The following is a 26,715-nucleotide window of genomic DNA, read 5'->3' as shown; positions in this document are numbered from 1 at the left end:
GCAGCAAGAGTCCTGACAGGGACTAGAAAGAGAGAGCAGATTTCTCCTATACAGGTCCTTCTCAAAAAATTAGCATATTGTGATAAAGTTCATTATTTCCTGTAATGTACTGATAAACATTAGACTTTCATATATTTTAGATTCATTACACACAACTGAAGTAGTTCAAGCCTTTTATTGTTTTTAATATTGATGATTTTGGCATACATAACTCATGAAAACCCAAAATTCCTATCTCAAAAAATTAGCATATCATGAAAAGGTTCTCTAAACGAGCTATTAACCTAACCATCTGAATCAACGAATTAACTCTAAACACCTGCAAAAGATTCCTGAGGCTTTTAAAAACTCCCAGCCTGGTTCATTACTCAAAACCGCAATCATGGGTAAGACTGCCGACCTGACTGCTGTCCAGAAGGCCATCATTGACATCCTCAAGCAAGAGGGTAAGACACAGAAAGAAATTTCTGAACGAATAGGCTGTTCCCAGAGTGCTGTATCAAGGCACCTCAGTGGGAAGTCTGTGGGAAGGAAAAAGTGTGGCAGAAAACGCTGCACAACGAGAAGAGGTGACCGGACCCTGAGGAAGATTGTGGAGAAGGACCGATTCCAGACCTTGGGGGACCTGCGGAAGAAGTGGACTGAGTCTGGAGTAGAAACATCCAGAGCCACCGTGTACAGGCGTGTGCAGGAAATGGGCTACAGGTGCCGCCTTCCCCAGGTCAAGCCACTTTTGAACCAGAAACAGCAGCAGAAGCGCCTGACCTGGGCTACAGAGAAGCAGCACTGGACTGTTGCTCAGTGGTCCAAAGTACTTTTTTCGGGTGAAAGCAACTTTTGCATGCCATTCGGAAATCAAGGTGCCAGAGTCTGGAGGAAGACTGGGGAGAGGGAAATGCCAAAACGCCTGAAGTCCAGTGTCAAGTACCTGAACGTTTACCTTTTACCTTGATGTTTTAAATAACCATTTCAAACTATTTACAGAACAATCAGCTGTTCTGCATTCAATAAGATGCCACACAAATTATTTGTGCCACTCCAAAAATTTCTGTCCACTATAAAGGAGAACATCACAGCCTGATACCTGCAGGTCTGACAGCAGCAGGTGTATCACTCCTGTTTCTACCTGGAGACAGCAGTCGCCTCATTGTTCTCACACACAACACAAAACTATGCACAACACTACACACTAAGTACACAAGACAACACATTAACTACACACTCCAAGCACGCTAAACATCACAAATCTCTCACGACTCAAAACTCGCTCTCTCTCTTTTTCTGCTCTCTCTCTCTCTCGCCGTCACTCCTAAAACTTCACCTGTTTTTTTTTTTTTTGCTCATAGGCAGAGAGTGCTTGCTGCGCAGTCCTTAAGACAGTAAACGTGACGAAACTATTGAGGAAAAAACGCCGCGTATATATTGTTTATCGTGACTCTGGCCTATCAACACAACTTAAAAACTGGTATATATCACCTTGTTGCTTTGTCTTTAAGTGGTCATGTGATTGGCTTACCACGACTACTTTATTCTTCCTCAGTCAAACAGCAGCACTCATGCGATTGTTTTGCCCCCTTAGTTCCAGGTGTTGTGCTAGAAAATGATTGTGATTACCGTCCACGGGAGCGCGCGCAGCTGCTTAAAGCTGTAGCTTTCAGATTACTTACGTAGTCAGCTACTTCTATTACTTGTAACGCCGTTATTCCCATCACTGGTTAAAAGGGAGTTTTTCCTTCCCACAGTCGCCAAAGTGCTTGCACATAGAGGGTCATATGATTGTTGGGCTTTTCTCTGTATGTATTATTGTAGGGCAGGGGTCGGCAACCCTAGGCACGCGTTAACTCAGGGGTCGGCAACCCTAGGCACGTGTGCCACAGTTGGCACACGAAGGGTTAACTGATGGCACGACCAATGCTGGACTGGCCATCGGGCATTTGCTCGGCGGCCCGGTGACTTTTTTTCCCTTTGTAACGGTATAAACAATGAAAGGTGGTGGATTGGCCAGATGCTGTAAAAATAACTCAGTTGTTTGGTGGTGGCTATGGGGGAGCTTCCTCAGATTCAGTAAAATTAGCAAGTGGTGGAGGCCAGCAGGTGGATGAGGGAAAGGGGAGGCAGGAGGAGGAGAGACCCGAGGCAGCCGCCGGTCTGAGTATCAGGTGAACTGAACTTCAGGTAAGAAGTTATGACCTGCAGTCTATCTGGGTCAGATATAAACCAAGTTTAGGTGGAGTTTATTTTCGTTGTGCTGACTTTTTACAGTCAGTTACAATAACTCGTACTGCGTGCTAGCTAGCATGACGGAGTTTCTATACAGCTGGGTGGGTGCTTTGATGTTAGTGATACCATAGTGAACTGTATTTTATTCATAAGGTTAGTTAGTAGAGTTGCCTGTAAAAAGACGGCATCGTCCCTCATTCAGAGAAATTATTACGCGTTTCGTATTAAGGTGAAAAGGAACAGTTTTTCCCGGACTTCAGCTAGAATGAAAAAAAAGACAAAGCTGGAGTTATTCTGTCGTTACGCTGCACAGCTGCCTCTTCTTCTCTCATTCTCTCTCCCTCCCTCTCCTGTTGCTACTTCAATCATGAAACAATCAATGATGAGCTGATCGGCTTTTCTCTCTTGTTTATCTCCACTTTGCGCCAGAAAGAGGAAACCAGCGGATGTCGCGCTAAACAACAGCAGCACGTTTAAGCTTGATCAGCTGTTGTTAGAATTTATTTAATATTACTTTCTAGTATCAGCTGATGGCTGGGCCATATTATACCGTTCACGGTAATACCGGTATAATGTTAGGCAACGATAGGAAAATGAAATATCGCGATAGAATATGAGTAAAACGCGCATGCGCAGTGCCTTTGTTTTCATACGCACATGGCCGATTGTTGAGTGAAACAGATGAACCAGAATTGGTTTGTAAAAATGGTGCAACTTCATTGATGTGGAACTGGTTTAGTGTTTGTCCGTCAGATACACGACAAAGCACATTTTTTTTGCAGAACATGCAAGCGGGCCGTCGTTATTGCCGTGTTTGTCGGACTAAGATGCTCTTAAATCTGGGAGTAATCTGGGTCCTAAACTCCGTATGCTTCAGGTCAAAGGAACACTGCAGCATCACTAAGAGTTAAAAACTGTCCAAATTCTTTCATCTTTAATAAAACAATCAGCATTACTGCTTTACCAGGTGTAACTATGAAGTTTAACTTCCAGGCATCCATGAAAACAGAATTTATTACACTTAACGGAGTTAGAAGTTAGCAGGAAGCTAGCGGAAGTTAGCTCGCTAGTTTCGCTAGTTACCTAAACATGATATAGCATGTTCTGACTGAGAGATTTCTGAAAAAAATTCAAACGTACAGCTCTGCTATCACTTCCAACATAAATAAAGACAGGAAACTAAACAGCAGTGACGTTTGTAGGGTTACTGAAGTTGGGCTAGGTGGTATATAATGATGTGCTACGTGATCGCTAGCGACACAGCTATGCTAGCATAACATAAACAGTGAAGCTGGAGGACGAACACTAACACTTTTCCACTTATAAAAGTTAACGTTAAGGTACCTGATAGTTAGAGACAAATGCAATCGCATGGCAGGATGCTGTAAACGGACCAAACTTCAGTCAGGAGAACAACTGAGATAATCCATCCACAATATGAGGTTAGTCATTAATATACTACAACAACATGGGAATAGAGCAGCTGTGATAGAATACAGCATTAATGAATCAATGGTACAGAAGTGGAGGAAGCAAGAAGAATGAGTTTAATAAAGTTTGATTTATCTGACTGCTTTGTTTTGCTTAATGTGCCTTATAATCCCGTGCGCCTTATGGTCCGAAAAATACGTATTTGACTTTTTTATTTGGCACACTGCAGTTTAATGTTGCAATGCACCTCTTTTTAACTTCAGTGAATATTATACATGGTTATGCTCAGGATATGTCAGCCCATTTCTACTGGAAATGCCTTTTGGTTAAACTTTCAGCAAGGAATTTGCATTTGCACTGTTAAATTTTTATATAGCTTTAATGCACATAAAAACCAGCTTCTCGTTTAAGTGAAAATAAATGGAAGGTTGTTTTTTTGCGCTAGTAATGTTGTGGAGTTGTATTTTGTCTCGCATCAATTATATCGTCAGTTATATCGTTATCGCAAATTTTCCAAATATATATTGTGATAAATATTTTTGGCCATATCGCCCTGCTCTAGCCACAGCTGTAAAAGCTGCTGGTCATGATGGTTTGTGTATCTGGTGAGAGGGAAACATGAAGATGAAACCAGGAGATGTCCTTACTGAATCAACAGAGCTGAACAGGTGCTGGAGAAACAGGTTTACCTTTTAGGTGACATGAATGAGTTGAAGGGAAGTTATGAACTGTTTCTCAGAGACGAATAACACCAGGATCCTTTTCTAAGTAGCTGACAGCTGGTAACTGTGCAGGGGTGGGTCTAGCAAGGTTTTGCCAGGGGGCCAGGTAGGACATTAACAAGAAAAGAGAATGCTGGACACTCGGAGACCTGTGTCTCTGAGTGGGAGACCAGAGATCACATTAACATGTGTATCTCTGTATTAACAAACATGCCATATTGGCTCAGTTTATTTTTCTTATCATTGTTGTGAGGAGGCCATAAATAGCATTTGTATTTTCTGTTGTACAGTTCATTTGCTGTTATGGAGTTCTTGTTATGGATAAAAAGTGTCTTTTTTTTGTTTCAAAATAGCTGATAACTATTCGCTGATAGCTGCCAACATCTGCGAACAAATATAATTCTATAAAGTGGTTCTATATAGTGTGTAACTGTTAATATAGAGCGTTATTAAATTTATTGCTAATGCAATCATATGGCACACTGACTTCTGAGGAAATTTTAAATGGCACTTGCCATCAGAAAGGTTGCCTAGCCCTGTTGTAGGGTCTACCTTACAATAAAAAGCACCTTCAGGCAACTACTGTTGTGATTTGGCGCTATATAAATAAAACTGAATTGAATACCACGAAACTACGTGAATTTTAAATAACACCATCATATCAGTTTTCAGCACTTTCAGTTTAGTTTTTTAGGATCATTTAAACAAAAATGATAACTAAAATGAAAATCTGAATAATCACACAACACCATCTCTCCATTCTGTAGAACTCTGCTTATTAAATTGTGTTAGCAACATGCTAACACGGTTTAATGAGCAGAGTTGTTCCAAACAGTCAGGCTAAAATGACACGATAAAAATTTAAATACATACCTCACAGTAACTGCACTTGTAGAGTCTCTTTCTGGTGTGGATCTGTTGGTGTTGTCTCAGGTAATGTGGAGATTTAAAAGTCTTCTCGCACAGGTCACATTTATAAGGTAGTTCCTCAGAGTGGGTAAACATGTGACGTTGTAGATCTGCGTCTCTAGCAAACTCTTTGCCACACTGACCACAGCTGTACACATCATGTCTGGTGTGAATGCGTAGGTGTGTATTTCGGCTGTCTATCCGGCTGAAAGATTTTCCACAAATGTCACAGCTGTATGCCTTAATTACAGAGTGGGTAACTAGATGACTCTGTAAGGTGCTACGCTGAGTAAAAGCTCTGCCACACTGATCACAGCTGTACGCTTTAACTCCACTGTGGACGAGTTGGTGTCTTTTTAGATCACCCTTCCGAGAAAAAGACTGTCCACACTCGTCACAGCTGAACGGTCTCTCTCCAGTGTGGATGACCTGATGGATTTGTAGTGAAGCCTTCCTAAGAAAATCCTTCCCACACTCGTCACAGCTGTACACTTTAACTCCACTATGGATGAATTTGTGCTTTTTTAGGGAACCCTTCCAGGAAAAACACTTCCCACATTGATCACAGCTGTACGCTTTAACTCCACTATGGATGAGCTGGTGTGCTTTTAAGCTTCCAGACTGGGTAAAAGACTTTCCACAGTCGTCACAGCTGAACGGTCTCTCTCCAGTGTGGATGAGTTGGTGGGTTTCTAGTGAATCCTTCCTAGTAAAATCTTTCCCACACTCATCACAGGTGTATTTCTTCTCCCCCTTTGTTCTGTGAGGTTTGTCGGCCTCCTGAGAGCGCTGACTTCTCGCTCCATGTTGGTCCTGCAGTGACAGAGATACAAACAGAGGCAGTGAGTGAAATGTAGGGCTGGGCATCATCACTGATTTCGATTGAGGGAAATTTTGCCTCAGACAGTCAGAAATATTAGAATTCTGATCATTACTTATCAGTACATATCCGTATTTTATATTTCTAAAATGAAAGCTGACATGTGTGAGACTTCATCAGAGGTGTAAGCATCACAGCAGATGCCTTTGTGTCAAAGTAACTGAGGATAAAACAGAAAAACATGAAGGAGAATTTTCTGGCCTGGGTTTAAAAATATTCTGCAGTGGATCAAACACGAAAGAAAACCATTAATCAACATATGAACATTACCTGATGCTGCTGAAGTGAAGGCAGAGCAAAGTTACAGAGGTTTTATTAGAGACACAGCTAAACGTTTTGCATAATTTTAAAAAGTTTACATTTGTTCTGTATTGAACAGCAGAAATTAGGCTTTGTTGCTGGGAGTGAAAAAACAAAAAACAGCACCCGACAGTAGGGTTGTTCGATATAACGATATATATCGGATGACGATATAAAAACATCTATCGTTTCATTTTCTGCTATCGTTTGTTTTGTGGTGTTGCAAAATAAACTGTTTACGGCAATATTTTTTCATCGTTCTGATGGTCACTGTAGTGGCTCTATTAATTTCTTAAAGTTCTCTCTTTCTCTTATATGTAATATAACCACACTACTGAAGGACAAGCGCCTGTTTTTATGCGTTGTCGTTAGCAACAGCGACGGTAACACCTTCGCGTGTCCGCTTGTTTATGTTCCACATACACCTTTCACAATAAAGCTCAAGATCCTGTTGAGACTTTTCAAAATAAACTGAATCACGTGAAAGAGCAGATTATTTACGGATGAGAAGTAAAAAACCTTAGACTCAAACGTTAGAACAGGCAACCCGCAGCACGCCGTGTAATAAATACAAAGAAAACGGCGGCCGTTACAACTTATGTCTAAAAATGTATAGTTTCATGCATCGGTTAAAACACTCGACTCCGGGTAAAGGATGCGCAGCTGGAAACACTTCATGCAAGTCGAGCTTTCCGAGATTCACAGAATTTACAGAAAATGTAAAATTTTTGTGATTTATATCGTTATCGGGACGATAGAATTCTTATATCGGGATATGAGATTTTGGTCATATCGCACAGCCCTACCCGACAGAGCTGTAAACAATGGAGAGGGAGAATTCTGCTGATTTAATTAATTTTATTTTGGAGAGAGACAAAACCTGCAGCTTCAGAATCTAGCGCCAAAAAAGACGTAAACACAAAGAGCGGACCGGCGAACGCATCAGAATCAGTGAGCTGCCGGCTTTCAGCCCCGACGGCGCAGACGTCTTTGTTTACATCTTTGTGCAGAATCTGTGCACCTGCTCTCATTTACTGTTTTAGCTATTTGGTGGTTGTTGAAATTTTCTGAAGTTTAACCTGAGATTCTGGCATTTTGGGTAAAATTAATTTATATTTAAAAATCAATTCAGGATTTTAATGAATTGGTATCATGTTATCCAAGCTACAATCAATTTTAATTGATAATCGAAACCGTCCCCCAGTGAAATGCAGTCGTGGAACAAACTGTCATTACTTGAAGCTTTTCAACACAGTCCTCTCTGGTGACATCTGCTGGTCAAAATATGAAGAGCAGCTTAAATCTACAAATTATTATGAAGCGCTTCATTATGTTTAATATCATGTGACAGTTCTGTCTGATATCAGGCTACTGTTGTGTTGCTTTGCACATGTATTTTTTGTGTGATTAAAAAGGTTTTGAAATTTCATTAATAAATAATTTTGATGAATATCCTTATTTAAACATGTGCTGTGGTGTGGTTTCTCTTTGCTTGTGACTTCTTGATGTTTGTAAACATAATAGATATAAAATAAAATAAAAACATAATATATAATAAAATACAACACAGTCATATAACAGGTTGGGAGTATGAGAGGTTTAGACGTGACTGATTATTTGGTGAAACTGTGATATTTTCCTCACCTTCTGTGTTGAGCTCATTGTTTCCTCTGTAGTGACTCAGCTGAGTCCAGATGGCTGAAAATGTTCCTCTGCTGCTCCGTCAGACTCTTCTCCTCCTGCTGATCAGCTGGGACACAAAACAGATCTTTGTTAGGCTCCACACTGCACTGAAGAGTCAAAGTGTCTCATATGTTCATCTGACAACACAAAGTACAAATTTCACTCTGATTGCTTGTAGAAATCTTGTGAGACGTGTTGTGCTGCAAAGTGAGGAAACTCCTTCAGCCCCCCAGTCCCACCACCTCCACCATGTAAACAGACTCTTTAACATACAGACCCCAACACAGCAGCTGAACCAGACTCAGTGTGTTCATCATAAACCATACAGTGGATCACAATATGAAGCAGTTTAAGACGACTGTTGCTGTGAACTTTCACTATAGAAAAACTTGTCCATGCATTCATCTTCAGTAGGCTTGATTACTATAACAGCATTTTTACAGGTCTACCTAAAATAATAATGATAATAATAATAATAATAATAATTAAAATAAATAATCAGACAACTAAACCTTATTTTAAGACCGTCAGAGGAGAGACTTTAAAGTTCTTTTGCTGGTCTATAAAGCTCTGAATGGTTTAGGACCAAAATACATCAGTGACCTCCTGACCCAGTATGAATCTTCCAGATCTCTCAGGTCATCTGGATTTGGTCTTTTATCAATTCCCAGAGTCAGAACCAGACATGGAGAAGCTGCATTCAGCTTTTATGCTCCATATATCTGGAACAAACTCCCAGAAAGCCTCAGACCAGCTGAAACACTCAGTTTATTTAAATCCAGGTTGCAGACTCACCTGTTCTCAGCTGCATTTAAATAAAGCACCAAATCTGCACTGTTTTACTTTTAAGCTTAAATTTAAAAACCTACATTTTAACTACTGATTTTATGTACTGTCCCCCCCCCCTTTTAAATCATGCATGGGAGACAGAATATCTGTTTACTTATGTAAAAGACAGACGTATTTGTCTTGTATGTGGAGCTAATGTGGCTATAACCAAGGAGTACAATATTAGACGATACTATGAAACGAAACACCAAGAGAAGTACAAGGACATGAAGGTGTCGGAAAGCAGAAGAGATGAAAAGAAGAAGTTTTGTTTCACAACAGACTATGTTCAAAAAAGCCATATCACAAAGTGAGGCTGCTGTAAAGGCTAGTTTTGTTGTGGCAGCAGAGATCGTAAAATCAGCCCGGCCCTTCAGTGAGGGAGAGTTTGTGAGAAGGCGTATGATGAAAGTTTGCGACGTTGTGTGCCCAGAGAAAAAGCAAGCATTTTCAAATGTGAGCTTGAGTAGAAACACAGTAGCTGATCACACACGTGAACTTGCCATCAATCTATATAACCAGCTGCTGGAGAAGGAAAACAATTTCGTTGCATTTTCCCTCGCTGTGGATGAGAGCAGCGACGCCTCTGATACTGCCCAGCTTTCAGTCTTCATCTGTGTGGCGGACTCAAATCTCTGTGTTACGGAGGAACTTCTAGGATTAAAATCAATGCATGGCACAACCACAGGGAAGGAAATATTTGAAGAGGTTTCCAAATGTCCTACTGATATGAAGTTGCCATGGGAAAAACTAGTGGGGTTAAGGACAGCGATGTGCGGTCAAAGGAGTGGACAGGTGGGCAGGGTATGGGAGAAGATGTGAGCGGAGAACTGTGCAGGTGAGCTGACTGTTTATCACTGCATCATACATCAAGAATCACTGTGTGGCAAAGCCCTAAAGATGTTATGACCGCAGTAACACGAGTGGTTAACTTTATAAGAGCCAAAGGTCTGAATCACTGCCAGTTCAAATCTTTTCTTGAGGAGTGTGGTTCGGAATATGCAGACGTGCCGTATCACACAGAGGTGAGATGGTTACGCCGAGAAAAAAATACTGAACAGGTGTTTTGAGCTACGTGAGGAAATATTTCAGTTTCTGGAAAGCAAAGGGCAAGACAAGGCTGCGCTCAGGAAGCAAGAGTTTCTGTGAGAGCTGGCCTTTATGTGTGACATCACGAGACTTCTCGCTGAACCTGCAGCTTCAGGGACGGGGGCGTATCAACATAGACGGTATCAGTGTGTAGCAAACTGAGCTATAATTAACGTTTTTTGTTTGTGCACTCTTTCTTACTACTCCCAGACATGGGCTTGAATGGTTTCACGTTCAATTATACTTTTATTAGTTAAATGGTTTATTTTTATTTTATTTTTACATTCATTATTAGCCTGTGGAAAAAGCTTACTGTTAAAATTTAATTCAGAAGGCTGCAAATACAATTTTTATTTAAGAAATGAATTCTAATGATGTGTTATTTAATTGGAATTTCAGTTTTGCATCTGTGCAATATTAAGTTTCATATGCATGTTTAACTAAGTTGTATATCATTTAGTGTTAAGCTTTGCTTGTTCTATATTCAGTTTTTCAGCTAAACTTGTTTAAGCCCATAAGAAAAGATTGACTCTTACAGCGGGATGCAAAAGTTTGGGCGACCTTGTTAATAGTCATTATTTTCCTGTATAATCGTTGGTTGCTGCAATAGGTTTAGGGTATATTTGAGAAGTGAAATGAAGTTTACTGGATTTCCAGAAAGTGTGCCATAATGTGTTTAAACAAAATCAGGCAGGTGCATAAATTTGGTCGCTTCTTGCTCGCTTCTGTCTAGCCGAGATTTTTCTTGGTCTGCCACTTCGAGCCTTAACTTGAACTGAGCCTGTGTTCTTCCATTGTCTCAATATGTTCCTAACTGTGGAAACAGACAGCTTAAACCTCTGAGACAGCTTTCTGTATCCTTCCCCTAAACCATGATGGTTAACAATCTTTGTCTTCAGGTCATTTGAGAGTTTTTTTGAGACCCCCATTTGCTACTCTTTAGAGAAGATTAAAAGAGGAGGGAAACTTACAATTGACCCCCTTAAATAGTCTTTCTCATTATTGGATTCACCTGTGTATGTAGGTCAGGGGTCACTGAGCTTACCAAGCCAATTAGTTCTAAAGGTTTTGGAATCAATAAAATGACAACAGTGCCCAATTTATGCACCTGCCTGATGTTGTTTAAACAACTATTGCACACTTTCTGTAAATCCAATAAACTTCATTTCACTTCTCAAATATCACTGTGTGTGTCTCCTATATGATATATTTAACTGACATTTGTTATTGTAACAACCAACGATTTATACAGGAAAATAATGACTATTAACAAGGTTGCCCGAACTTTTGCATCCCACTGTATATAATTGAGGACGTTTTTTTTCCAATAAATATTAATGTTCGCTCGCGACTTTGTTCCAGTTTTGAATTTTGCCCCACTGTGTATTTGAGTTTGACACCTCTACAGTGTAGAGATAAGGTGCGTGTAGAATAACAGCTGCAGGGACAATGAAAATACTTTTCTGCTCCAACTTCTCCCAGCATGCTGAGCTAATGATTAGTTGGTGTTTTTCTCCAAACACTCTCTCACTCTTCTCTCAACGTGTTCACAATAAACTGTGAACAGACACCGAGGAGAGCAGCAGAAGACCTCATTCAGGAGCTAAACTCAACATGAACTGAACTCACAGTAAAGTTAGCTCGGTGCTTACCTTTAGATGAGCCCTCAAACGGAGAGAAACTACGCGATAAAGCTGTGGCTACGTCCACTCGTACACGGGTATTTTGAAAACGGAGATTTTCCGTTTTCGTTAAAAAAAAAATAAAAAATAAATCCTGTCCACACTTAAACGCAAAATTAAAGGAAAACGCTGCTAGGAACATGCCAAAGCAACAGGTGTCCATATATTCCTAACCGTGTAGAAATGTTGGCCAATCAGAGTTCTAGAAGCCTGGGCGTGAAAGAGTAAACAAAGATAGCGCACAGAAGCAGAACTGCGTCCTTTGTGTGGAGGGACAGTAACTGTAAGCATTTAAACACTGCACAGAACAAAATTAACAGTAACAGTATTTTGTCAAAGTCTGCCATTGTAAAAAATTCATTTCACCGAAACACAAACGTCACAGTGTGACGTCAAAATAGGACCACACCTTTGACGCTGCGTTTTTCACGTTTTCCTCGTGCACACGTAACCACAAAAACGGAGTTTTCGAAAGTATCCACCCTGGCAGGCGTTTTTCAGTGACCGAAAACGCCGTTTACGTGTGGACGAAAGGTGCAAACGCATAGAAAAATCTGCGTTTTTAAAAATAACCAGGAAACAGATGACGGAAACGTTGGTAGTGGTATAGTTTGTAGTGATGGCTTGCTTGAAGCTGACGCTCCGGTGACGGTGTGTCAAAAAAATCAACACACTGCTTCAGAAACTCTGTGTCGAAGCTTGATTCGTTTGGCCAGAGTCACGTGATCAGTGACGTCCGAAGCTTCATTTAGAACGTGACTGCTTCGGTGTCTCATTCAATGGTTTATAAGGAAGTGAATCATTCACAGGATATTTCTACTGAGAGATATAGAGCCAGCGAGGAAGAGAGGAGGTTCTGTTGTGTGGGAGTATTTTGAGTAGATTTTGGTCATTCGGGTGGGTTTTCCAGCTTTGTGTTCTGGCTGTTTGCTTTTGTTTTGTGCGTGTTTATTTTATCTGGAAACGGGAAAAACTCAAAATGTCAAAAATCTGTTTTTCATAATATAAATATCATCAAATAACTTTAGAAAAACTTCCATTTGACTCGTTACATTTAATGTTAAAATATATATATTTTATTTTTCAATTTATCTTAAAATGTTAGTCTGCCAAATGTGCAGCAATTTAATGTATTTATTCTCTTTAGCTGATAGTTTGTGGGGCCCAGGTAGACTGTATAACTGCATTTCTACCAGTTTCTCTGCACTCCAGCCTCTTCTGTTCAACGTGAAGGGATTTTCCTTAATGCAGGAGAAATTATCTCCACGAAAAGGAACAGGTTCGGCCATCGCACGTGGAACAAATTCTCTTCTTAAATAAAAATGAAAAGGGTTACCTTAAATGCATCATGTTTTTAATTTGCAAGTTCATAAGCATTTTCCCTTTCCATTTCACAATCAATTCTACCCCCAGGTCAAAAATAAGTATAGGAAAATTTCCCTAATATAATATTATTGATAAATACACCCATCTTGCAAATAATTGCATAAGTGCATGGAGGCAGGACCTCACAGCAGAAGCCTACTCCATAATGTGTTGTACATTATTATATGTATATTATATGTAACGTGGTGTTTTCCAAATATTGTATTTACCAACATCAAGAAGTGAAAAGCAAAGAAAGACCACACAATGGTGCATGCTTAAACAAGGAAAATTTGCTGGTCGAAATTATTTACTAAACAAATAAACCACATTTTTTTAACCCCCCAAAAATATACATTCAAAGCAACACAACAGCAGTCCAATATCAGACAGAATTCCACTCTGTAGAGTGGGCAATCATAATGAAGCAGGTGGTTTTATTGTGTGGATTCAAGCTGCTCTTCATATTTTTGGCCACCAGATGTCACCAGAGAGGACTGTGTTGAAAAGCTTCGAGTAATGAACCGTTTTTCAATACAAGCTTCAGTGTTTCAGAAAGCTTCATTTGGCCATCACTAATAGTTTGTTTCGCTCCTCTGAGTTCACTACTTTACTCGCTGTGGATGAAAAAGCAGCTCTCCCTGTGCAAACACCTCTTCTTATGCAGTAGACTCACTTTCCCCTTCTTCCTGTCCTGCTGTGACTTGTTACTGTGGGGTCACGTGATTCATCTGCAGGCACAACGCTGCAGAGAGTTAGAAAGAGGAGTAACAGATATGATTATTAGTGTTAGTAGGATGAAGATTAAGAGTAGAAAACAACACAAAATGAAGGAAAAGTGGCAAAAGCAATGGGGGGAAGAGAGGAAAGGATGATGGTTTTACAAGATCCAAAGGAAAGTGGGAGACATGAGAAGTACAGGAAGAAACAGTAGAGAGTAGATGGTTATATCTCGACTTAGATTCAGACACACTGGTTTTAATAGCACATTAATTTTAATAGGAAAACACTGTACGGCGGAGTGTGACTGCAGTAGGGAACAGGAAGTAATAGAACATTTTATTGCATTGTCAGAATTATGATATTGAAAGAAGACAACTAATCAAAAAGCTGGACGATATGAGAGTAAAACTGGACTTGATTTATTTATTTTGCACGAACTCTATAAGTAAAAGTTACTTTTCCAAAAACATGCACCTCAACTGGAAACTTAAAGTCACCCACTGAAAACTGACTTAGTTTGAAAATAAAAGAGACAATTTAAAGATTCTACCAATGCTGATATTTGAATCTATCCAAAACATGTCTAGTTAATGGTAAAGGACTGAACAGGTCTCCAGTAAATCTAATCAACTTCTAGATGGTGATTTGTGGTTAGAGATCAAATTTACTCATAAATGTTTTACCGGATAGATTTGACACAAAGGAGCACAGTAGTTCCACAACCCAGTTATCCTCCAATAATTTCCACCTACACAGATTTTTTTTAGGATGGTGCCACATTCTTTCTGTCACTCCTCAGTGTGCTGAACACGTAAAGAGAGCATCCCTACAGACGACAGTTTGCTGAGTGAGACTTTATGTAAAAAATTCTTCTTTCATTTAAGATCTCGAGCTCTGCACATTAGAACAAAAGAACAATGACATTGAATCAGAGCATTTGCTGGGATTTGACACTAGGATCTCTGTTTAGTTACATCAGTTCTGTGATGGAATTTTCTTCTAATTTTAAGTATTGTTTACATGTTTTAACACTCTCACCTGTGTTACTTAGTTATATACATATGTAATGGCATCACATGTGTGTGAAACGTTGTTCTACACATAGTGGGACATGTCTTTGGTTGGTGGGAGGAAGCTCGCCGCGGAGTCGTCCACTGCACAGCAGCATTCGCCGCGGGGGAGAGGCGTTTTCACACTGCAGCCACAGAGTTCCACTACTTGCCGCTTAGCTCACCCGCCTCCTGCTTGGCGGCAATGTGGTCGCAGGATGAGGACAAGGACGTCATTTCTCCATTGTCACCAGTTTCTCCTGTCGCCTCAGCCCCCTCCTCCAGCAGGAAGCGGCGCCTCCACCATCATTCCACACTACAGCCGGAGCCCAGCTACTCGTCAGAACAGCAGGCAGTGGTGAGTGATGTTGACTGTACCCCAGAATGTATGGACAAGACTCTGATTGTGCACCCTGACCCGGCCCACGTTGACTGCAAAGGCCGGGTCCTAAGGAGAATTATCTCCGCTATGTTATATAATTCTTTCCCCCAAAGACTCAGAGCTGACCAATAAATGTTAAGACAGAACTTATCTAGAGGAACATCAGCTGGCAGAATACACTGGGCGCCTGTCCACAGTGCTGGAGAACAGGCGGCATGCTCACTGAATACATCAGCAGCCAGAAGGAGGCGCTCATGGAGAGAGAGAAGAAACTAGAGGTTAGACACAGACAGATGCAACAGTCATCAGCAAAACAAGCCCCTAGGAACCGATGTATGAATGCTTGTGTTCATCTGATTATTAATGAGAGCCTGAAGGTAAGAGTTAAGTACTGATGTCTGAACTCATCATAACAGTTACCATACGGCATGCCATATTATTTCACAGGTAACTGCAGGAAAAATACTTAAAGGTAACAACACCTGGATGTGTTTGAGGTCAAGTTCAGTGACTTACATTACCTGAGGAGATAAAAACTGCTTTTTATCTCGGACTTTAAACATGTTTAGAAGTTTAGAAGCAGTTTACAGCTAATGCTTCAGCCCTGAAAGCAGCAGTGGAGCTCATCATTGAATGTGCTTACACTGGAGTTCTTCCTGTGAGAACAGATAATGTGCAAGAGCTTTTAATAGCAGCAGACAGGTTTGGAATAACAGGTATCGCACAAGCCTGCAGCGACTTCTGGGAGAAGCAAATGGCCCCACAGAACTGCATCGGCATCTGGGGTTTACAGACCTCTACTACAAACCACAGCTGAGGGAGAAGGACTTCCTCTTCATACTGAACCATTTTGAGGATATCGTCGCCACTCTGATGAATTCCTGACACTCTGCAAACAAACTCGTTAAAATCATTGAGAATGACCGGCTCATTGTGAAGCAGGAGAAAACCGTGTACGAGGCCGTCCTTCGCTGGATCCCCTTTGCACCAGATCAACGCAGAGAGTACATGTCTCTGCTTCTGTCCAAAGTAAGTAAGGGAGCAACCGCTCAAATGTATTTGAGGATTTTAATCTAAAATAATAGGAAGGATAGAGCTAAACTCGTAATTTACAGTAGCCCAAACATGAATATTACAGTTTTTCATGCATCTAAGAACTGTTTAAAAATAGTTATGAACATCTGAGTACGTATTCGCGTTTTTCATGCTTCTTTTAATTGTATTCATTATTATGCATTTGGACAAGTTAGCTAATGATGTTTTCCTGTTTAGGAAATGTGTTGGCAACATAATGACAGGCCCTGTTATAGACAGTTTAATTCAAAGGTTTGTCCTCGTGTCTCTGTGCAGGTCAGGCTGGCTTTGATTAATCAACATTACATCATGGGAATCTTATCTGGACATGAAATAGTGAACAGGAGTAAAGAGTGTTGAATAATTCTCATCCGTACTGTAGAGACCTCAGGTTAAAGGTGTCCGACCACATGCTCTGCAACCCTCTGGCCCGTCCTCGCCTGCCCTCCTCTTTCATCTTGGCTGTTGGAGGCTGCAGTAAAGACAGTCTCATCAATAGCATAGAGGCCTACAACATCAGTGCAAACCGCTGGGTGAATATACCTAATGTTAGCGAAGTACTTCGGGCCTATCAGGGTGTTGCTTTCGTGGATGGACAGGGCTCTAGAGTGCGACCAATTTGGTCGCAAATGCGACCAAATTTTTCAGTGGTGCGACTAAAAAAAATATTTGGTCGCACCAGTGTGACCAACTGTTCAGGAAACAACAACAAAAAAAAAATCTCTGCAACTCTCCGTGTGCTCAACAACAGACAGACATTATGCCCCTATCATGGACTAAACCAATCAGAGATAGTCAGGGGCGGGACCTCTGTGATTGGCCGTGGTCCAGTTGAAAGTGCAGGTGGAAGAGGGAGGTGAGTAGCTTGAATAAAGCGATATCGATTCATTAAATCCTGAATTGACTTTTAAATATAACTGTGTTTTGCCAGAAACGCCGGAATCTCAGATTAAAGCTCACAAAACTATTTCAACAACCACCAAACAGCAAATGAGAGCAGGTACACGGACTCCACACAAAGACGTAAACACAGAGCGGACCCGACGCATCAGAATCAGCTTTGTCTTTCTCTGCTTTTTCACCCGACGGCCCGCAGACGGACACGCCGTCAGAGCTCACCGATTCTGATGCGTCAGGTCCGCGCTGTGTTTACGTGTTTTTGTGCTGATTCTTTGCTGGAGGTTTTGTCTCTAAACCAACCAATATTCACCGAGCCAGAAGCAAAAGAAGCAGCTTCACATTTGATCAATGTCGTCATGAATTCCCTCTGACTTTTGCTGTTTTGCTTCCACCACAATAAAAATCATACTTCATGCACAGCTCTCTCTCTGTCTCGCTGTACTTTAAGAACAGTTTCCCGTCTCAAATCTCTGTTTTCTGACTTATTCATTGGCTTATTACCCACCAGTCTACTGTTGTTTACAGCGCTGTCAGCCGCTGTCTTTTCTTTTCTTTTCTTTTTCTTTTTTTCACTTATATGACCTCAGACAAGAAAGCCTAATTTCTGCTGTTCAATACTGAAGAAATTTAAACTTTTTAAAATTATGCAAAATTGCAGAATATTGCAGAATATTTTTAAGGTTATCTGCTATAAAAAGCCAGACCAGGAAAATCACCTTCATGTTTTTCTGTGTTTTATTCTCACTTACTTTAACACAAAAGCATCTGCTGTGATGTTCACAATTCTGATGATTATAATATTTCTGACTGTCTGAGGCTAAGTTGAATCGAATCAGGACTTTGAGAGCCAAAATTGAATGGATTATAGAAATCAGTGATGATACTCAGCCCTAGTGAGCAGCCTAGGCCTGACATAAGTGGATGTAGCTGTGGGTAATAAGAAAGGAACTATTGATAACTTTTTTGTTAAGTTGAGGCCTGATCCATCTGAAATTCATAGCCAGTGCTCTGACACGGTGCCATCAATCTTTGAATGCTGAAAAAGCACAGTGTATCCAGGAAACACATTATATGCTGCAATAAATGCACGGCCCAAGTGTCCCCTCTCCCCACTGCCTTTCAGCAGCATGCAACAGCAAACAGGTCGTCAGAGGCCGAGATGATGATTAAGTTCAACATTTTCTACAATGTTGACAAAGCACTTCAAGCACAAGAAAGTGCTCATGTAAAACTGCGTTGTTAAGTGATGCAGTTGAAAAATTTGAGTGCGCCTAACTTTTTATAGTTAGGCGCACCGGTGCAGTTCAACACCGTGCAGAGTTTGACCTGACCACACACAATTTGCAGGAGGTGGCACCAGTGCATGCATGTCGGTCCTACGTCAGCGTGACTACCATGGACGGGTACATATACGCCATGGGAGGTTTTGATGGGCACAGCAGACTCAAGAGTGTTGAACATTAAGCACCAACCAGTTGACTGCAATTGCATCCATGCTCAAGCGACGGAGTGATGCTAGCTGCACAACCCTCCACCACAAAGTAGGTGGCGCTGCTTTTATGTGTTTCGATTATTTTTTTATTTTTTTCGGGAAACTGGAGCTACTGTGACAGGATTGATATTTGAACATTGAATTATATAAATGTCTTTTGTTCTTTATGGAGATGTAAAAGAAAAGTATACTTCAAACACGCTCCATGAAAAATGGCTTAACCTTTTCATGTTGATTTTTAGCTCTACTTTATTTATAGCCTTGGCTATGAGACATTAAACAGCAGAAGCAGAGTCAAAGTGTTTTAGAGACATGCACATTTACATTTCAGGTGTGTTTCTATGGTGTTGACTCATTATTGTTTGAAGTAAAAATAATTCAAATGTGTTCATAATTCATCTCATATATCATGACACACTTCTCTCCTCCACAGCTGGCTTTATAGGTTAAACATATCTACACTTGTATTGGTATCAGCAATACTGGCCCTGTCACGACCTGCGGGATCGGCAAGGCGCTGATCAGCATCTCTCCACTCCTAGCCCCCCTTCTCTTCTCTTTTTCCTCTCTCTCTCCCTCTCCCCTTCTCTCCCCTGTTTTGCCGGGGCGGAACTCATGGCGGGTTCACGCCCTCGGTCCACGCCTTCCCGGATCGTGCACAGCTGGGCCTCATCAGACCAGCTGGTATATTAGAAGGAGGAGATCAGCTGTTCAATGCTGGATTGTTGTGAAGGCTCTTGTCAGTACACACCTAGCTCAAGTTTCCCGTGCCTCTGTCTCAGAGACTTAACGTGTTCCTTTGTTCTTAGATTCCCCGGTCCTGTCCCCGTGTTTCCCCGTGTGGAGTGTGGAAGGAGTGACAGGTCGCTAGCGGAGTGGGGAGAGGCTGTTCTGAGCGCGTGTGTGATTTCCCCGTTTTCCCGTGCACACCTGGACCCCTCACATCTTGTATATAGCACTAACCTTGCTCTGTCTGTACATACACTTGGTGAAGATCTGTAATAAACAATCTCTGTTTGAACGCTACCTAGGAGTCCTGCGAGTGGATCCTCTAAGCAACCCGTGACAGGCCCTGTATTTACTTGGTATTGGACAGACACTAATATTTGTTGTATCATCACTCATCGCTAACATACAGTGAATTTTGTAAACCGCCATCTTTATTCAATAAAATAGGCAAAATACTTTTAACTGTGAAGATTTGGAAAAACAGTTTTTTGGCATTACTTCATAGAGTTTTATCTGTTTGCTGCCAGCTGTCTGGTGTCCTTAAAGTATGTGTGCTATATATCAAACTCGTGTTTTTGTATACTTGTCTACATGAACCCTTACATATATTTATGACTCCAGATCTACATCTGTGGTGGTTTCACGGGAACTAAGTGTCTCTCATCTGCTGAAAGTTATAACCCGAGAGCCGACCAATGGACTCTGATCAGAAGAATGGGCAGCAGGCGCAGCGGCCTCAGGGTCATCACCTTTGCAGGCCATGTATTTGCAGTAAGCACAATGATCATGTGCAACGACAGTCTGTCCTTCTAATAAATGGCTTCCTCATCTTCACATTTCTGTTTTCCTCATATAGGTAGGGGGTTTCAGTGGAACTGCTTGTCTGCAGACTGTCGAGGCATACCATCCTGACACCAACACCTAGCTGGATATGCCCCCCATGCTGAGCCCCCGCAGCAACTTTGGCATCTCTGTGATGGATGACTGCCTGTTTGTTGCAGGGGGCTACAACGGCTTCACCACCACCCCTAATGTTGAATACTACAATGTCAAGACTAGGCCATCAGTTTCTGTTGCTGAAACTCACAGACTTTTAGGATAAATTACAGACATGTAATTTATCCTAAAAGTAATGATGTACTGACCTGATCCATGTGTTTTATTTATTGTAGGTACAGTGGGATATTCCCCTACATTCACTACTCTCAAATCCAGTGTCCAATAAGTGACACAGTTATTTTTGATATGGGATGCATCGACACACCAGACAGGTACTTAGTACCTTCCATCCATCCTTCCAAGCACGAAGATGGTGGTAAAATGTCTCCTAACAGTCTGCTATGGGTTTATGAGTGCACTAAAGAAATTACATGCAGTTCATTTGTGATATTAATTAATAGTGATGAACTGGCACGTTTAACAAAAATATCCAGAGATATCTTGAAGTTGTAAAACAGAAATTATTCCTCCAATTGAAGGATGGGTTTGATGTATCCTTCGTGGCCCACCATATCCCAGAATTCATAGTGCGGCCCAGCCAATTCCAGTTTTGACGTTTTCAGAGAGGTCTGAGAGCCTATGAAATGGCAGCACGCTGCCTGTTTGTCATAGTGGCATTTCCAAGGCGCCATTTGGGTTTTTTGTTGTTGTTTCTCTCCCTATCTCTCATTTCCGCTAAGGGGAGTGGAGTGTGTGCGTTCAGTGGTCTTAAGGGCTTTCCAGGGGGGTATCTTGGAGAGTTACCCGCCATTAAAACAGCCACACCTGTAAGATAAAGGCACTCAGCTGTTGCTGATCAGCATCTGAGGAGGAGATGAGCCTCAATAGACACTGGATTGTTCAGAGAAATCAGTTAGTTCCCATTAAGTGTGTAACAGTGTTTCTGGCACTGAGAAGTGGTGTGTACTCACCAGTTGCTTGTTGTATTCCTGGAGTTTTGAGGATACAAGTGGAGGGAACTGATCACTTTGTACACAGACAGGACGAGAGGGAAGGAAGATTATGGTAAATGGTCTGTATTTCTATAGCGCTTCAATAGTCCCGAAGGACCCTAAAGCGCTTTACACAACCAGTCATCCACTATGTGTAAAATAACCTTTGACACACGTGTGATGCCATTACATATGTATATAACTGAGTAACACAGAGGTGATATTGTTAAAACATGTAAACAATACTTAAAATTAGAAGAAATTTCCATCACAGAACTGATGTAACTAAACAGAGATCCTAGTTTGTCTGTAGGGAGGACAGCTGAAACTTTTTTTGCTATTTTTACATGTTCAGCACACTGAGTAGTGACAGAAAGGATGTGGCATCATCTAAAAATCTGTTTTCATATCTGTGTAGGTGGAAATTATTGGAGGACAACTGGGTTATGGAACTACTGTGCTCCTTTGTGTCAAATCTATCCATTAAAACATCCATCTAGAAGCTGATTAGATTTACTGGAGACCTGTTCAGTCCTTTACCATCAACTAGACATGCTGTGGATAAAATCAAAAATCAGCATTGGTTAAATGTTTAAATGGTCTCTTTTATTTTCAAACTAAGTCAGCTTTCAGTGGGTGACTTTGAGTTTTCCGTTAAGGTGCATGTTTTTGGATAGCTGAAAAAGTACCCACAGAAAACCCAGAAATTTAAGGAGAACATGCAAACTGCCCACAGGAAGAGGCTGAGGTTGCAAAAACTCCTCCAGTCCTCCTGTCAGGCCTGAGCCACTATGCTGCCTATTATTCAACACTGCAAACAAACGAGCTGAAAGCTGAACTCTGCAGCTTGTTGTGGTGCCCTGTGGCTTTAGGTGCTGACTTGCCTTCAGTCTGTTCTCCAGCATTTTCATTTACATCCATAAAATATCTCAACATGATGCTCCTCTTTCTCTCTCTGCAGCCCAAATGCGTTTTCTGTGTGTAGCTGAGTCACGTGACAGCACAGTAACAAATCCCAGCGGGGCAGGAAGAAGGGGGCGGAATCTACACGGATGCATCAAAGAATACAGCCAACCAGAGTGGGATAGGCTTTATAGTTCCTCAATTTAATATCAAGGTGGGGAAAAGGATCAGTGACGATTTGTCAGTATACACAGGGGAAATGGTTTCCATATTGTTAGCAGTCCAGTGGATTGAGGAAACGAAACCACTAAGGTCTGTGGTGTGCTCAGACTCGAGCTCATCACTGGCCAGCTTGCAAGACAGCCACTCAGACTGCAGACCTGACATTCTGCTAGAAATCCAGCAAACATTGTTCAGACTTGTTATGATGGGGCTTGTGGTCACATTCTTATGGGTACCGGCGCATCATGGAGTTAAAGGAAATGAAATGGCAGATAGGACAGCAAAAGTCGCAACAGGAAGACCACCCAGATAGCAAGACGACATTGAATCTATGTTGATTTTTCATCCGAACCGTCGTATATGGTCGGGGTTGAAATGCCAATGTTGTAACAACATTGAAATACTGTGGTAAACCGACGGTCTTACTATAGGGACGTTGTAACGATGTTGATTCACCGTTGTTTTTTTGTCATTGATATTTGATCTATTTATAGTCGACCAGGTGACAACAACAACATCGAGAAAACGTCTATTTATAGTTGACGATCATTCGGCTCCGGTCACCATCAAAAACCATCGATTTGTAGTTGAGCATTAAATTGCATTGCAACTGATCGGGTATAAAGTACCAGAGAAAGTAGATTTATTGTTCATTTGTTATCAATGACTTGGTCTAGTTCACCAGCTTTAAAAAATCGTGTCTACGTGCAATTTATGTATAGTTGACCGGGAAATTAAAGCAGCGATCACTTGGACTATTCCGCAGCACCCCTCTCACATTGGTACACCCCCCCCCCCCCTCCCCCGGTATTCATTGTCTTCTACAGTAGAGCGGGACATTTAATTTACTCTCAGCGGAATTGACCGGAGAAGGCATCAGTTCATGCACTGCACTGGCCCGCACCACGATTAGTATAAGGTAAGAATGAATGATTTTTTTTTCCTACTCGGTATTTCCATGTTTGCATTTGAATAACAGTAAAAAAAAACTTGTTAATGTTGTACATTAACAAGTTTTTTAAATTGTGTCTACTTCTGGCAACAAATAAATTGCACTGCGAACAAAGTATATCAACAAAGAAAACATTTTCGTTTCATAATTTCTTCGTTATATTCCCTTACAAAGCTAGCTTTAACGCTTCGAGGTTTCCTTTGTTCTTGCCGTCGCCTCGGCGCTTGACCCAGACTTTCGCTCTGTAGTTGCTTAGTACTACAAAAAATTCTAAATCTGTGATATATGATTGATAAACGTAAAGTTAACTGTATAAACGTGTTCAATGACTTTGTTACTTTTGATGATTGGAGAGCACTCGCTTCAATGCGCACACGAAAACTTTAGACTCAGTTTGAAAGCTCACGCAGCATGCCCACGTGACTGTACGTTGCACGCTCACCTAACTTTAAGTTGCACGCGTACATGACTTTCCGTTTGTGCCTTGAATAATGAATAAGGCTACGTCCACACGTACCAGCGTATTTTTGAAACCGCTGATTTTTCTATGCGTTTGCACCCTTTGTCCACACGTAATGTATGTCTGGCCGTACATTGTGTTTGTATTTCCAGGCACATTTCACGAAGCAGAACACAGTCTTCAGAGATATCCACGTGAACGCTGTGATACGTCTGACCTTCAGTCCGAAGCTGGAACTCAGACCAGTCTTAAAAGAAAGCACAAGTAAAACCTTTTTATTCACAAACATATCTTTGATTGTTAAGAATTTATGATCTTGTCTTTTATACATATCTGTGATGCTTGCATACTGCAATATCGCCACATAATATAGTCCAAAAAGTGGAAGTTTGTAAACTTTTTAAAAATGCAAAGCCGTGTACACTTGTGCACTTCAAAAATTCATTGTATACTGTACCTTCTTGCACGTCTCTGTTTCCTGTGTGTGTTGTTAGAAATCAAACTAACTTTAGGAAACAATATGCCAAAAGCATATTTAAAATTACTTAAGACCGTTTTTAATTTCTTTTCTTTAGACCAAATCCCCTGTACACATATACGGACTCAGAGGATGAGTTTTTTTGTGGGGAAAGCCTACAAAAAAACGGTTTCCCCAGGCCCCTCGAGTGAAAATACCAGGTAATAAAATACTGTCTAGTGTCTTTGTACATATCTGTGTCTGACACGAGGAAACTTTTTTGACAAGTTGTCTGTATTCTTAAATACTTAAAAAATTATCTTTTTCTAAACAGCCCTCATCACTCCGCAGTCTGCCCCCCAGCCCACTGATAGCAACCATCATAATGCCCCACCCAGCTTCCGGCACCTTTCGCCACTCCGGCACAAACCGACACAGCTTTGCGATCTCCCCAGCATGCAGAGTCTGATGTCTTCCCTATAGATGGTATGCTTTTAAAAAAGCTTTAAAGCTGCATCACAATGTCATTGTACTCTTATCTTCAAAACACCAGTTTATACTCCTGAATGTCATCTTGTTGTGATTTTTTTTTTTCTGTAGATTCCAGAGACTCTGTGAGGCCACTATTACAAGGCAAGTTTGAAAATCTTGGAATTTCACAGTTTACATGGTATAACAAATATATGTGACAGGCAAAAACTAGTAAACACTTTTAGCAGTTACAAGAACTAACAAATGAATATCCAACAAAAGGGAATAGAAATACATTGCACTGCCAATACTTTGGTTTATTCTTTGTATGACTTGAAAATCAGGCTTTAGGGAAAACTAAATGACATGTTTCTATCATCAATTACATGAAGTAAACACACAGGCACTTGCATACACATTTAAGACATGAGACACGCTAATTCCATCTCATAAAATGTGTCTATAGGTGAGACGCTTTGCGTTGATTGGTGCTGCTGGACCACACTGGAGGTGCGAGTCCGCCGTGTAATGGTTTATGCCATTACAAAGGAGCTGGCCTCTGTACTCAACTGGGCAGGGAAAAAATACCAAGGACCAGACAAAGCAAAAAAGGGCATTTAAAGAGACAGCACTGTGCAGATGCATATTTGGTAAGTTTTAACATTTATTGTAGTTTTATGAGCCTAAAGTGAACAATAAAGGGATCAATTGATGTGCTGGGTGTGTTTCACATTTCCTATGTCTGTTTTTTGCTATATTACTTTGTCTTTCTTAATAACAAGACTTTCATGTCCGGTTAATCTGGAGATGGAGTCTTTGGTCTTCGGCTTGTTTTGTCCTCGGGTTGTACACTTTGTACAGCCCGAGGACCCATGTTTTCTTTTTCTTTTTTTTTTAAAGGATACACGGCACACCATGCTAAGACATATCGCATTTTCAGCTTATAGCTCTTTGGGAATCAAATGCGGCAGTTTGCTGATTTCCGCCTGGTGACTTTCATGTTTATCAGCCTAGGAGTTTACATACTTTCTCCCTGCTGAAGACAATTAACAAGAGCTTATTCATGTGCTCTAATTCCCTTTTTTTGTGTGTGTGTCTATTTTTTGTCCTAGATGGCCTGGCGCAGCAGGTAGGGGCGAACTCTATGTCTGAGTTGGTCTTTGCTCAAGCAGTCCAGAAATGGCTCAGATATGCTCCAGATCGTACGGGTGGTGCGCAGGACGCCCATCATCCATCCCCATCCCGGAGTAAATAATAAAAAGTGACGTGAAACATAGAAATGTAAATAGGAAACTTTGTCTTTTAATAAAGTATTTTGCAAATGATACATGTCTATTGACCTTTTTTGGTTTTTTGTTTTTTTTCAATAAAAAGCAACTGTGCGAAAGAGGTGGAAAATCAATACCATATCTCAACAGTGTTTCAATATCAGAATCTGACATTGTTTCAATGTCAACAGTGTTAGAAAATATAACGTTGAATCAATGTCAGGTTTCAACATTGATTCAACATCAAAACCTGACGTTGTTTCAACGTTAAAAATGGGTGCAAGAGTGATGTTGGGTCAACGTCACACTTCAACGTTGCTTCAGTGACGTCGCCTGATATTGACTCAACATTGTTTCAATGTTTCCTTGCTATCTGGGCACTGATAGATGTGGTTATTAGTGTGAGTAGGACGGAGCTCAAGAGCAGAATACGACACAAAATGAAGGAACGGTGGCAAAAGCAATGGGAGGAGGAGAGGAAAGGGCGATGGTTGTACAACATTCAAAGGAAAGTGGGGGAGATGAGAAGTACAGGACGAAACAGGAGAGAGGAGACGATTATATCTCGACTGAGATTTCGACACACTGGCTTA

General features: G+C 41.0%; 1 protein-coding gene, 1 long non-coding RNA gene and 1 pseudogene across 5 annotated transcripts in view; 2 read left to right on the top strand and 1 right to left on the bottom strand.

Annotated features, from left to right (window-relative positions):
* LOC134634959 (zinc finger protein OZF-like) overlaps positions 1–26,715 on the bottom strand; it is a 57,205-nt gene that overhangs the window by 1,465 nt on the left and 29,025 nt on the right. The window contains exons 1-3 of one of the 4 annotated variants that reach the window (XM_063484462.1): positions 12,154–12,383; positions 8,107–8,212; positions 5,247–6,095 (exon numbers count right to left, since the gene is read on the bottom strand). In XM_063484462.1, the coding sequence (XP_063340532.1) occupies positions 5,247–6,095; positions 8,107–8,124 (867 nt within the window). In that variant the 5' untranslated portion in view covers positions 8,125–8,212; positions 12,154–12,383. Of the gene's footprint in view, positions 1–5,246; positions 6,096–8,106; positions 8,337–11,714; positions 11,799–12,153; positions 12,384–26,715 lie in introns of those variants that run through there. The other 3 variants (XM_063484464.1, XM_063484463.1, XM_063484465.1) reach the window with 3 other exon arrangements.
* On the top strand, positions 15,087–20,560 carry LOC134635086 (kelch-like protein 10; annotated as a pseudogene).
* Positions 23,202–26,261, top strand: LOC134634993 (uncharacterized). The gene is made up of 7 exons (XR_010094909.2): positions 23,202–23,433; positions 24,079–24,190; positions 24,502–24,604; positions 24,718–24,869; positions 24,984–25,016; positions 25,321–25,504; positions 25,967–26,261. It is a non-coding gene; the product is annotated as an uncharacterized LOC134634993 (long non-coding RNA).

This window comes from Pelmatolapia mariae, linkage group LG9 (genome assembly GCF_036321145.2).
Source record: "Pelmatolapia mariae isolate MD_Pm_ZW linkage group LG9, Pm_UMD_F_2, whole genome shotgun sequence".
In the NCBI taxonomy this organism is placed as follows: Eukaryota; Metazoa; Chordata; class Actinopteri; order Cichliformes; family Cichlidae; genus Pelmatolapia; species Pelmatolapia mariae.
Note: the sequence above shows the minus strand (reverse complement) of the source record. Positions and strands in the feature narration are given on the sequence as shown.